General features: G+C 43.0%; 1 protein-coding gene across 1 annotated transcript; it reads left to right on the plus strand.

Moving 5' to 3' along the window:
* Positions 1 to 6,035: 6,035 nt before the first annotated feature.
* On the plus strand, positions 6,036 to 7,013 carry LOC101682579 (olfactory receptor 6Y1). The gene has a single exon (XM_004775954.2). The coding sequence runs from the start codon at positions 6,036 to 6,038 to the stop codon at positions 7,011 to 7,013; it is 978 nt and encodes a 325-aa protein (XP_004776011.2).
* Positions 7,014 to 13,277: the final 6,264 nt, after the last annotated feature.

Raw genomic sequence — 13,277 nt, forward strand, 5'->3', positions numbered from 1 at the left:
ATTTTCAACTTTATGTGCCTGATGTAATAGATTTATCTGCTTTTTGCCTTGCATTCTTTGAGAAGTTTTCAAATGATTTTTAGTTTTAGATTTTTAAAAATTTTTCAAATGACATATATTTTACTAAGTTGCCAGATTAAGATGGTGACACCTCCCTCCACACCTCCTATTTTGTCTTTCCAGGAAGTGTGAGATTTATTGTCTCTTTAAAGTTGTAATTCACAGGCTAGCCGGAGAGTGGTGGGTTAATTCCCAGACACTATACCTAGGATTCCAGTAGCTACTGCAAGTAAGTTCTACGTTCTTTTATGTTGCCACACTTTATTTTATTTTGTTTTGTTTTATTTCCTCTTCTTCCATGGTTTCCATATCATGGAGCCAACTTTCCACCAGAGAGAGATAGCAGAAAGGGAACAAGAGAAGAGCCTGTGTTCATTATGATTCATTAAATAAACTTCATTTATTTTAAAACAGGGGCACTCTTCATCACAATTAACTCAGAATATTCTTGCATTTAAAAAGAAAAAATAAATTGTGTAATTTTTTATTCATAAGACAGTGCATAGAAAGCACACAATGTGGTTATCTGCCTCAAAATTTTTATATTGAGAGGAAATAGAAAGCACAATTTTCAGAAACAACTATAAAATACAAGGAAAAATGTGAATTTCTCCAGTAAACTTCAACCTTTACATTTAAAAATCACTCTATTTATTTTTACTAAAGCTAAGCACATAATTATACTAAAACATAATGAGTCAGACATATTACAGTACATAAGCTCTGCGCTTTTTCTCACTCAATTCAAAGCTATAGGCTCTGCCTATCTTTCAATATTATCCCTTAATTAACTGTTTTTTTTTCTTCTGTGACAAGAAACAATAGAATGAAATTAGAATTCCTTTTTTCCTTTAAGCGCTCAGAGTTTTAACTATAGCTTTTTTTCTTTGTAGCAAGGAATGGTTGTAAATAGTTGTAACAAGAAGGGATGGTATTTTGTTTTATTAACTTCTGGGTTAATGTTGCCATTGCCTTTTAAAAACGAGGAACATAGTACTTGGAGAGACCTGAGACATGTGTTTGCCCACAGAGCTAACAGAGAGCAATGAAAACTCATGTTTTTTTTTGTTGTTGTTGTTATTGTTTGTTTGTTTTTATGTTTGTTTGTTTTAATTGAATATATTTGACACATAACACTGGGTAAATTGAAGGTGTACAACATGGCACTTTGATACATTTATATATTGTAATATGATTGTCTTTGTAGCCATATTTGTCACGTTACATGATTATAGTCCCATATTGTTGCCTATATCTATTATACTGTGCATTGAAAATTATGGCTTATTTGCTATTCATTGCGAATGTGTACCCTTAAACTCCGTGAGTCTCATCTCCTCACTCCTATTCCCTAATAAACACCATTTTACCATCCGTTTTTTATGAGTATGACTTTTTTTTTTTTTAAGGATTCCACATATAAGCGATGTCATACAGTACTTGTCTTTCTCTATCTGACTTACCTCACTTAGCACTTGTGCTTATAGGGTTCATCCATGTTGTCTCACATGGTGGGATTCCCTCCTTTCTCATGGCCAGAGTCTCATGGCACATCTTTTTATCCAATCATGCACTGATGGGCATTTAGGTGGTTTCCATATCTTGGCTGCTGCTAATAATGCTGTGGTGGGCATGGGGGTATGTAAATCTCTTTGAAATACATATGGATGTGCTCATCTACTGAGTCACTGACACATGAGAATCGTGTAGGTGTATAGAACTGACACTCGTGTGTGTGACATCTAAGGGTGTTTGGAGCTTGTAGATGTGTGTGTACATGTACTTGGGTCCCCAAATAAGAGTGAGTAGATGCCATTCTGATTTTCTGCTGAATGACTTCAGTTATAGCACTATATTCCCCAGAGGATCTTATGATTTTTGAGACCATTCTCCAGAAAGAGAAGAGGACACACACATGCCCTGTTCTCTCACCTTCCTCTGCTCCAGAGTCTGGTGGGAGGAAGATGATGTGCCTCAAGCCTAAGGTCTCTCTTGTGCCATTTAAATTGTAATATTTAACTGAGCTCTTCCCTAGTACTTCTCCCGAGTCCTCTTGGGCCCTGGAAAGGCCAAACACTTTCCTGAGGGTTGTGTCTACTGGGAGGTCCCCTGTGGGCGGGAGGGAGTTGTCTGTTCCTCTAGTAGCTCAGAAGCTGGCAGAGCATAAATAGCTCATTCTACACCTACTTCAAGCTGAACAGACACAACTGGGCTTGCCTAGCACCTCTTGAGCCTGGGGACATGGCCTTCCTCCTCCTGGTCTACATGATCTCTCCTCTTTTCTCCATCCACAGTGGACATGCCTGACAACACTGGGAGAAGAGTCCTCAGTTACATGACTGGGAAAATGGTGGGTTGAAAAAAGGCTCTTAGGTATTCCCAGGGGATTTAAAATCATTTTTATTTCAATCCCTGGTTCTTAGGAGCTTTCATTTTATTGGTATTTTAAAACTAGTTGCCTTCCGTGAGCTTATTGTGTGGTGAGCTTAAGTGCAGGTACACCGTACAGTTGGGGAGTGAGGTTAGTAGATTTTGCTTCAGCGGTATTTCCCTCTCACAGGTGCATATTGAGCCGGATGAAGAAGTGCTGGTAATGTAGGCTGTCATGTCGTTTTAAGACTCTGCTGTAATCTGATTGCCCAGTGATCTGTGCTCCTGAAGATCCCTCAGTTTACTGCATCGGCCCACCTGTATGCCTCGCAAAATGCAGAGTCCAGGAGTGCTCCGCCCTGGGAAACAGACAGAGAGAAAGTGGCAGAGAAAGTGGAATGACCATAGGAGAGAAGGAGAATGAGGACATGGGGGAGGGGGAAGGTGCAACACAGGGACGTGAGTGAGAGTGTTGTTTCTCCGTTAATTGAGGGCGGGTCTGGCAAAGGGGATGGTGGTTGCAGTTCGGATGATTTCTAACCCTTTAGAAGATTTCACTGTTCATTGTGCGGTATATACCGTAAGAGGAAGACGGTAAGATTCAACGAGGCACTATGATGTTTGTCCGGGCTAACTGCCGACGGTGAGGCTCACGTGAAGTACTGTGCCGTCAGATCTTGCAAACGTGAGGCCTCGTCTGCCACGGGGGCAGCCCATTCTGTTCAGGGACCTGCTTGCTGCCAATCTTGTGTGGGAACAAAGGCTGTCACTCTCGGAGCCTTGCTCTCTTCCTCTTCTGTCTGCCAGACAGAATTGATAAGTGACCTTGGAAGCCACTGATGGGACTAAGATGGCCCAGCCCTGGAGATCTGAGACCTAGACCCCGTCCTGCATTTACATAGCATGGGACTATTGGCAAAGCATATTATATATATAGATACAAGTCTGTCTATCCATCCACCTACCCATCATCCATCTATTATCTATCATCTGTCGATCTCTCTGTAATATGTACATCTTCTATATATGGAGAGTTTCAAGGCTCAGAGGTGCTCATACTGTAATTCCAATTTTTTTCTCTCTTATGTGACTTTTCCTCTTTTAGTGGACTACTGGAAAACAAAGCTAATCCTATGCTTAAATGATAAGATTGCTCAGTCAGATGTCTTTGCCAGAATTCTGTACACCTTCTTCTTCCTCCTTTATTTTGTCCGATCCTTCTCTCATGCTCATTTCCCCAGCGGCGCTGCCTCTGACCCTGACATTCCTGGGGGAAGTACAGGAAAGAATGCACGATGCCTGTGAGAACATCCCCCCCGCATGTGCTAGGTCTTCATCTCCAGTTGCAGGGGCTGCCTTCAAGCCCAGCTTCAGGGCGGAGGCATCTCCTCTGACAATGACAGCCAGTGCCTGTTGCTGAAGTCCTGACAATATGTTGCATCATCACATTTCCTGGGGGACCCTGGGAAGGGTTCCAGGAAGAAAGGACTTCCAGGTATAATGCCCTCCCTGCCCATTGTTGGAATAGAGAAATGCAAGAGGGAATGAGTCCAAGGACACAGCTCAAGAGACTGGTGTCTTATTACCGGGCATCGAGGATGTGCCTCCCAAATGGACATGCTCCCCCCATTTGGGAGGGAGGAAACAGGTTGATCTCATGGGTCCTCAGTAGCTGGAAACAGGTTGATCTCATGCATCCGTTTGCCAGGACAGAGGTGTGCTGAGCAAAAGCCTGGCTGGAGGGTGGGCCTAAGTTATTCACTAACAAGTTTCCTGCCGCTGGATCCTCACCCTCAGAGAAGAGTAGAAAGAAGCTGAGGGAGTTCGGGGTTCAGGGACCATCCCTTGTTTGTAAGCTCCACCATCCCTACACTACCTCGTGAATCCTAGGCCATGGCAAGCAGGGGCCGTTTTGTGCCCTGTGTGTGTGTGTGTGTGTGTGAATTAAAGGCTGAGTTCCACCAGAAAACAAACTTGCTTGTTGAATTTGCACTATCAGGTATTGGTTTGTTTATCCGTGTCTGTGTTCCTCTCTAACGTGGGTCCCTAAGAGATGGCTGTTCTGCCTCCCTTTAGGATCCTAAAGCGAGGTCTGGGTAGCGAGAGGGAGGTGGATGGGGTGGGCGGCCATTTTCCAGCTCAGGAAAAACAGACAGCCTTCCCCAGCCGTGCGTCATACGTCCTGCACACAAGCAGAGTTGTTGAGGAGAAGAGAAGGAGAGAGACTGACTCTGGGCGAGTGTGGGAGGGAGGAATCAGGCCATAGATGCCAGAGAAAGCCTGGGAAGGGTGAGGCACTCGACATGGAAGGTGGGAGGTTTGAGGTTCAGGTTCAGAGTGATTCTCAGCCCCCCTGGAAGGAGACTGCATCCATGGTGGTGGTGGTGGGCGGTAACCATACAGGAGGCTCACTGATGGCAGAAGGCGTCAGGTTCTCCATTTTTCCTGATACCCCTGGAAAGGTCTTACAATCCCCTCCTTCTTCATTAACAATGGCTGTGTCGATCTGTGTTGAGTTTTTGGCAGGGAGAATTAGCAGAACATCCTGGAAAGGTCACAAGAATTTCCATGGGAATTTAATTTAAACCTTAAAGCTCATTAGATGTTTACAGATGTGATGAAATTATATTATATCCACCTTGAAAATAAAAGAATTAGTATTCTGAAAATGAAGTCACATGCTCACTTAGCTGGAGGGAGACAAAAGTGGGATTTGATTTACTTTTTCCAGACTCCTAATCAAGTACTCCATACAATGAATTGGATGAAAGAAAACATTACCTTTTAAAATATCTATTTGATTTTGTTCTCCAGGAAGCTGGTGAATATTCATATCAAATTTGCTATTAACCCTGTGTGTTTGCTCAAATATTGCTTCATTTAAGCTCTACGACCTTGTTAAATAGGAAACAAAACAAAACAGTAGAGGGGTGCCTGGGTGGTTCAGTGGGTTAAGCCGCTGCCTTCGGCTCAGGTCATGATCCCAGGGTCCTGGGATTGAGCCTCACGTCAGGCTCTCTGCTCAGCGGGGAGCCTGCTTCCTCCCCTCTCTCTCTGCCTGCCTCTCTGTCTGCTTGTGATCTCTGTATGTCAAATAAATTTGAAAAACAAACAAACAAACAAACAAAAAAACCCAAAACAGTAGAAATCTTTTCTTATAGGTTAGTGGGGCCATAAGACTTTTCCAGAGTCCCCCAGAATCTGGGTGATGAACACTTGAATCTCCTATCTCCTTCCCATATGCAGTAAATTGGATTTCTTGCTTATAGTGAAGGGGTGCTATGAAGGCCATCCTCCTATGCCCAATGGAGATGTATTAGGAAGGTATAGAACTAACTGGAGTCCGAAGTTTCCAATTTCACTTCTATGGGACCTTGGATGAGTTATCACTCTTGGCTCAATTTGAGAAAAAAATAAAATATAAGCTCTCTAAAGTACATTTTTGCCCAAATTTTGGTTTTGATCATGCTGTAGGAGGAAGTAAAGGTGTAACGGCAGGAGGACTTCTATTGCCATGAGTTTGCTGGGCTCTGTCAATGTCAGGAACCATAGGCTGGTGCTCAGGACACAGGAAAAACTGATTTTGTCTGTGCCCCCAGCCAGGTATGATCAGCAAGGTTCTGGAAGTAGATAACCGTACAGCGACCATACATTTCATTCTTCTGGGATTTCCAACACGGCCGGCCTTCCAGATGTTGCTCTTCCTCATGTTCCTGGCAGCCTACCTGCTGACCTTGCTGGAGAATGCTCTCATTATCCTGGCCATTCGCAGCGATGGGAAGTTGCACAAGCCCATGTACTTCTTCTTGAGCAATCTTTCCTTCCTGGAGATGTGGTATGTCACAGTCATCAGCCCCAAGATGCTGGTAGACTTCCTCAGCCATGATAAGACCATCTCCTTCAATGGCTGCATGACTCAACTTTACTTCTTTGTGACCTTTGTCTGCACTGAGTACATCCTTCTTGCTGTCATGGCCTTTGACCGCCACGTTGCCATTTGTAATCCACTACGCTACTCAGTTATCATGACCAACCAGCTGTGTGGTACATTGGCTGGGGGATGCTGGCTCTGTGGGCTCATGACTGCCATGATTAAGATGGTGTTCATAGCCCGACTCTACTACTGTGGCACACCCCGCATCAATCATTACTTTTGTGATATTTCTCCGCTCCTCAATGTCTGCTGTGAGGACTCCTCACAGGCTGAGCTAGTAGACTTCTTCTTGGCCCTCATGGTCATTGCCGTCCCCCTTTGTGTAGTGGTGGCATCTTACGCCTCCATTCTCAGCACCATCCTCAGGATCCCTTCCGCACAGGGCCGCCAAAAGGCATTTTCCACCTGCGCCTCTCACCTAACAGTTGTAATCCTCTTCTATTCCACAACCCTCTTCACCTACGCCCGCCCCAAGCTCATGTATGCCTATGATTCCAACAAAGCGGTGTCTGTGCTCTACACTGTCATTGTCCCCCTCCTCAACCCTATCATCTACTGTCTGAGGAATCGTGAAGTAAAGGCAGCCCTCAAGAAGACCATACTTTGCAAAGGAAGTGGGCCCACGGAAGACGTGGCTTTGAGTAATTAAAAACGTACAGAATCCCTTAAGGCCTGAGTCAGGAGCACATGAATCCACACCCCACACCTTGTCCATCAGCCTCCAGTACTTCAACACTGATCCCCTGTGTTTGCATGTCTGTGCATGCATGAGCATGGCTGAAGAGCCAGATCCCCAAGAGGTAGCCTCTTCTAGCTCAGTAGACAAGTTTTAAACATTTTCCAAGAATTATTTGAAATGAGGACATATTTTGTTCTTCCACTAACATGCAGAGTCAATAAGAGCATGGATTTGTCTGTCTACTAATGTGTCATCTGTGCATTCAGCTCTGTCACATAGGAGGTGTTTAATACGTATTTGTAGAAGGGATAATTGAATAAATAGACATTTGAACACAGAAGATGAAAATGGGAATTATAAATACATTTTGACATTTTGGCTCTTCCTGTTCCTCCCTTTCCCCCATCTTTCTTTCCGTTCTCCCTCTTTTTCTTCTTCCCTTCTAACTCTGTCCCATCTTCCCTCTTACAGACTTGAAGATTTGCTCCCTCTCTCCCTGCCTCTCTCCTTCCCTCCCCACTTCCTCCCACCTTTCTCTTTTTCTAGAGACACTGGTATGTGTTCATCCAAATAAAGTCATCATCTTATCATTTGTGGATTCCAAAAGTTCAAAGCCAATGAGTGGCCCAAGCTTGTGAAAACCTCGGTAAATTTTAGAATGTATACCATGTGTTTTCAAAATATTAACATTAAAAAGAAGATTTTCTATGTCTGCTTACTGTAGATTTTATTAGCAATTACTTTTCACTTCTTATACTGCAGTCAGCCTTTTTAAAATCAGATTTGTAAAGTATAATTCCATTCAATAAATTTCACCTTTTTTAAAGTCCATTAAGTTTTGGAAAAGTATATAGTTGTCAAACAACAACAATCACTACACAGAACATTTCCATCATCCCCCAAAATTTCTTTGTGCCTTTCTCACTAAGTCTTTTACTCATACCACTAGACCTACCACTGGCAACTGACATGCTTTTTGTCCCTTTAGCTTTCCCTTTTCTAGAAATTCATATACATGAAATCATACAATCTATAATCTTCTGTGTCAGGCTCATTTGTCATAATGCCTTTAGGGTTCTTAAATTTTTTTAATTGAAGTATAATTAACGTGCAGTATCATCAGTTTCAGGTATACAATATAATTATTCAACAGGTTTTGTGATTTTTTAAAAGATTTTATTTATTTATTTGACAGACAGAGATCACAAGTAGGCAGAAAGGCAGGCAGAGAGAGTGGGGGAAGCAAGCTCCTTGCTGAGCAGAGAGCCCGATGCGGGACTCGATCCCAGGACCCTGAGATCATGGCCCAAGAGGAAGGCAGAGGCCCAACCCACTGAGCCACCCAGGCGCCCCTCTTTGCCCTTTTATATCCTTATTTGAGGTAGCCTTGTTCTTTCAGTTACTGAGTCAATTATAACGGCAGGTTTGTCAGTTATCAGTGTTTTCTTTAATGAATTTTTAATTTTTATGATTGTATACATATATATTTGGGATTTTTATGTTTTTTTGATAAATTGAACACTTTACTATTCTGAAATTACGCCCTTTATCTCAAAGAATGTCCCTGGTTCTAAAATTAACATTAGCTGATATTAATACAGTCACGACAGCTTGGATTCAATTTGGGGGTCATGGCATGTATTTTTCCCATCTTTGAATCTTTAAGTGACCTGTGGTTCATAATTAAAGTAGACACCTTAGAGATTGTATATAAGTAGATTTTTTTTTATCCAACTGAGTAATCTCTGGTGTTAAATTTTAATCTCATTTTTTACTGCCTTTTGAAATTAATCGAGTAGATTCCATTTTGAGCAACTCCATTTTATGTCACCTTTGCCTTATAGGTGTTTGTTTTAGGGCAACTCTCTGTGACGATGGAAGTGTTAGGGGTTTGTGCCTTCTTTTCTCTTGGGGCCCCTATGCTGCCTGTTGTACAATGTCCGGAAAATGTTCATTTTTCCCAGAATTTAATTTTTTAAGATGGGAGTTCAACTCCAATTTCTATTAACCCATCTTGGTAAGAGCAAGAGTCATTACTTACCTTTTTAATATTCATTAAGTTCTCAAGGCAACTTAAAAAATTTATAACTTAACTCAATAAATATATGTTTATTATTTGTATATTTGTAAATATTATATAATATATACTAATTATTATAATATAAGAATATAAATATATACATATTTTTATAATAAATATAATGTAAATACATAATAAACATAACGCATATTTATTATTAAATAATATATGTATAATATACATATATAACATATTTTACACCTTTATTATTATACATAATATATATTACATGTGTGATATACATACATTATATATACACATATACCATGCATAATAGAACATGTTATATATTATTTAATGCAATAAATATTAATTATTAATACATTTATATGATTAACAGTTGTATTTAAATATAAATAACACATTATAAATATATTATTTAATATTATAAATAAATAATAAAATTTGAGGACATTGGTATATACATTTTTATTTTATTTTCTCTGGGCAATTATTTTTTATTATTTTTTAATTTTTTTTTAAGATTTTATTTATCTATTTGACAGAGATCACAAGTAGGCAGAGAGGCAGGTAGAGGGGGAAGCAGACTCCCTGCTGAACAGAGAGCCGGATGCAGGGCTTGATCCCAGGACCCTGGGATCATGACCTGAGCTGAAGGCAGAGGCTTTAACCCACTGAGCCACCCAGGCGCCCCAGCAATGATTTTTTTAAATTTCATTTTATTTTTTCAGTGTTCCAAGTTCATTGTTTATGCACCTCACCCAGTGCTTACTATAAATAAAATTTGAGGATGTTGCTATATATATATATATATATGTATATGTGTGTATATATATATATATTTTTTTTAATTTAAAAATGTGTAGAAAAGGAGGCCTGAGTGGCTCAGTCCATTAAGCGTCTGCCTTCAGCTCAGGTGATGACCCCAGGGTCCTGGGATCGAGCCCCGCATCCGGCTCCCTGCTCAGCGGGGAGCCTGCTCCTCCCTCGGCCTCTGCACCTGCCCCCGGCTTGGCCTCTGTCTCTCTGTCTCTCTCTCTCTCAAATGAGTAAATAAAATATTTTTTAAAGTGTAGGAAGGGAGGGGAGCATCACTTCAACGTGGAGGACGTCGCTCTGAGCATCCTTAGGTCATGAGCGGGGACCACGAGTGCCTCCGCGGAGGACCCTGCGGGAGGGAGCGCGGGCAGGGAGCTGGAAACCGGGACCCGGGTCCCTTCACCCCGCATCTCCCCGCAGGGCAGGTGCTCGGTCAATGTGTGCGGAAGGAGCAAGTCAGGGCCGGCCTTTGGAGCTGGTGCACTCCGTGGTCGCCCCGGCATCAGCCGGTCGCTCCCTCCTCCTTCCCCAGCGTCCAGCCTCCGCGCTTCTGCCTGAAAAGGTCACGATCAAGGGGCCGTGGGTCGACCTCTGGCGTCGGTTGCCTGGTTCCTTCGAGCGGGGCTGCGGCTTCTCGCACACCCGCTTCGGGAGGGCGTGTGTGATCTGGCGTAAACCCACAGTCTGAAAACACCTGGACACACGCCTGCTCCGTGTCTGCGCCCCAGTGTCAACCCTGCCGTCCAGGATGGGGGAGGCCGGCTTGCTTAGGGTTCAGGGCATCAGTCAGCAGGGAGAGGACAGAACGCGGGCACGGAGAAGGAAGTGTAACCGAGAACACTGAAGGGGACGCTTGGGCTACAGCAGGGATGGAAGAAGATACAGGAATGACTGTGGGGCAGGTACATTTGCAAAGTCCGAGACAAGAGGAACAGGGAATCTCAGTCCACTCCTTGGAGTTTTCCCCTAACGAATGATGCGGGGTCCCGGACTGGCACTGTGTTTGGAAGGACTGAGGGAGAGGGCTGTGCAAGGGACCCGTGAGTTAATGTTTTAGGTAGAAGGGAACCTATGTGCGGCAGCTTCAGCAAAGAATAGGTTGATATTTTTCAGGAAAAAAAAAATATATATATATATATATATATAAATGTACATTTTAGATGTTGATTGTCAGCTTATTGTAATAATCAGATTTATTACAGAATTTTCTCCGGCCGCATTCACTTCAAAGGGAATGGTGGAAAAATTAGATCTCTGGGTGTTTAAGGTTGAGGTCTTGCCATACAACACTTCTCTCTTCTTTTCTTACATAAACAAACATTTTAAAAGGACAAGTGAAACGGAGGACAGTAGGCAGGGGGGCTGGCTAGAGGTTCTGACTGGAGAGTCAGGAAAAGTGGTGTGATGAGCGAGGAGAGTCTTGCAGGGGTGAGGCCGCCTTCTCAGGATCGTCTCTGGATCCGGAAACCTTACGCTCTGCACCTTTTCTGCCCACTTACCCTCATCACAATGGGGTTTTGTAAGAAGGAAGAAAGAAGGGAAGCCCTCAGTAATAAAGCGTAGAACTTGAGCTTTAAGAGGGGTTACAAATAGCATAATTGTTACGGTGCATGGTTGCCACCACCGTGCCTTGTAAGGGGTATGAGGTGGGGACGTGGGGACTGGACAGGGAGCAGGACTGTGGCACCGGTCTCTGTGACAATGGAGGGGACTTTTCAAGCCCCTCAAAAGATTTTCTGATGGTACTTCAGAAAGCCATGCCCAGTTTCCCTCAGGCTCCTGCTTCCGTCATCAGACTACTGGAAGACTGCCGGAGCCCCCAGGGAGTCCCTACTGTGCCACAGAGCATCTCGTCTTCTTGCCCACCAATCTGACATCCCTTCCCAGAGTGTAGTTTGTGAAAGGGAGGAACTATTTCTTTTTAGAACTCACAGTTGCTGGAGAAGAGCACACGTATTCTGTGACGTGGAGCCGAAGTCAAAGTGTAAGTGCCCCTAAATGGAACCTTCCGGAGACAGAGAAAGTGACTCTGTTTTGTGGAGCACCCAAGATGAGGGTGCAAAGCCTCTGAGCACGAGCACCCTCAGAACGAGGGCTTGGCAGGCATGTGTATCTAGCGCAGGGCTCCTTGCCACTGAGCATAATCAACATGGGCTTCCGTGCAGCCACTGTTAATTGTGTTTCTGTACAATACATGGACCGTGTAGCCTCCAGCTCTGGAAGGAACAGAATGCAGTTATATGAGAGATGACCAGTAGCCTCGAGGTTATAAGTAAAGTATGAAAAGAGCTGGATATTCTAGGCACAAGCTAAAGGCAGAGATTTAAGGGGCAAAATACCAGATATGAGATTGCCTTAGAGAATAACACAACTAAACTAAACTAACCAAAATAGGCTTCGTAAAGATAGGACTGGGGATATACAACATAAAATCCTGTAGCCTAAGGGACGTAGGAGTTAGGGAAGAGCACGCCTGTGACAGAATTAACAGGAAATGGGAGAGAAAACAAAACACAAAACCCTAAGGTGTATTAATAGAATATTGACTTCCAGCACAAGGCAGATGACTATCCTGTTACCTGGAATATTGTCCCCATTTCCCGGTGACCCATTGGAACAATACTCTTAACAAAATGGGAAATTTCTTGAAAATAATGAAGAGATGGATGGCCAGGATTTTGAGGGGTCTGTGGGCTCTGAGTTGTCATGAAGGTCAAAGGAGTCGTCAGCTGAGACAGGACAGTGCATCATCCTGTTAAAATGTTTCAGTTGTCACCACATACGTGAAATAGTAGATGGAAGATATGCACATCCAGAGCTAAAAACTAGGACCAAAAGGAGGAAGAGAAACAAAGGTGGGACTTCATAACACTTCGGGGCGTTTAATATTGTCTGGTCCCCTAGTTAGCCTTCAGTCAGAGGCTGGGCTACTACAGGCGGGACTCCGTGATGAGAGAGTGATTGGAAGTGATAGCTTTGGATCCTTTCCAGTGTGGATGGCTCCTGATTATAGTAATAATTTTCAGTTAGATGTATTCCATTTTACCCATGGTTTTTGTGAAAAACCCTACGAAGATTTTTCTATATCACTGAGAACTTGTGATGGTTGAACCTTCTAGACGGAATGACCTTTCACAACGTGTTGTCCTTCCTGAAATGGAATGAACTTGGTCTGCGCATCCAAGGACGCCTGTTTCCAGTTCTGGGAAATCAAAATACTTACATGTGCAAGTTTAAAGGCATTTGAGACTTGTATCTGATTAACAATCAACTCAATTTCACAGCTGCACTCCACAATGCTTATCAAAATAATATCCTGGGGAAGCTTGCACTGTGAGGCTATGACATGCTATGTAAATTAAAGGTGACAGTAT

The sequence above is a fragment of the Mustela putorius genome, unplaced genomic scaffold, assembly GCF_011764305.1.
Source record: "Mustela putorius furo isolate JIRA1106 unplaced genomic scaffold, ASM1176430v1.1 tig00000997_pilon_pilon_pilon, whole genome shotgun sequence".
Classification (NCBI taxonomy): Eukaryota; Metazoa; Chordata; class Mammalia; order Carnivora; family Mustelidae; genus Mustela; species Mustela putorius.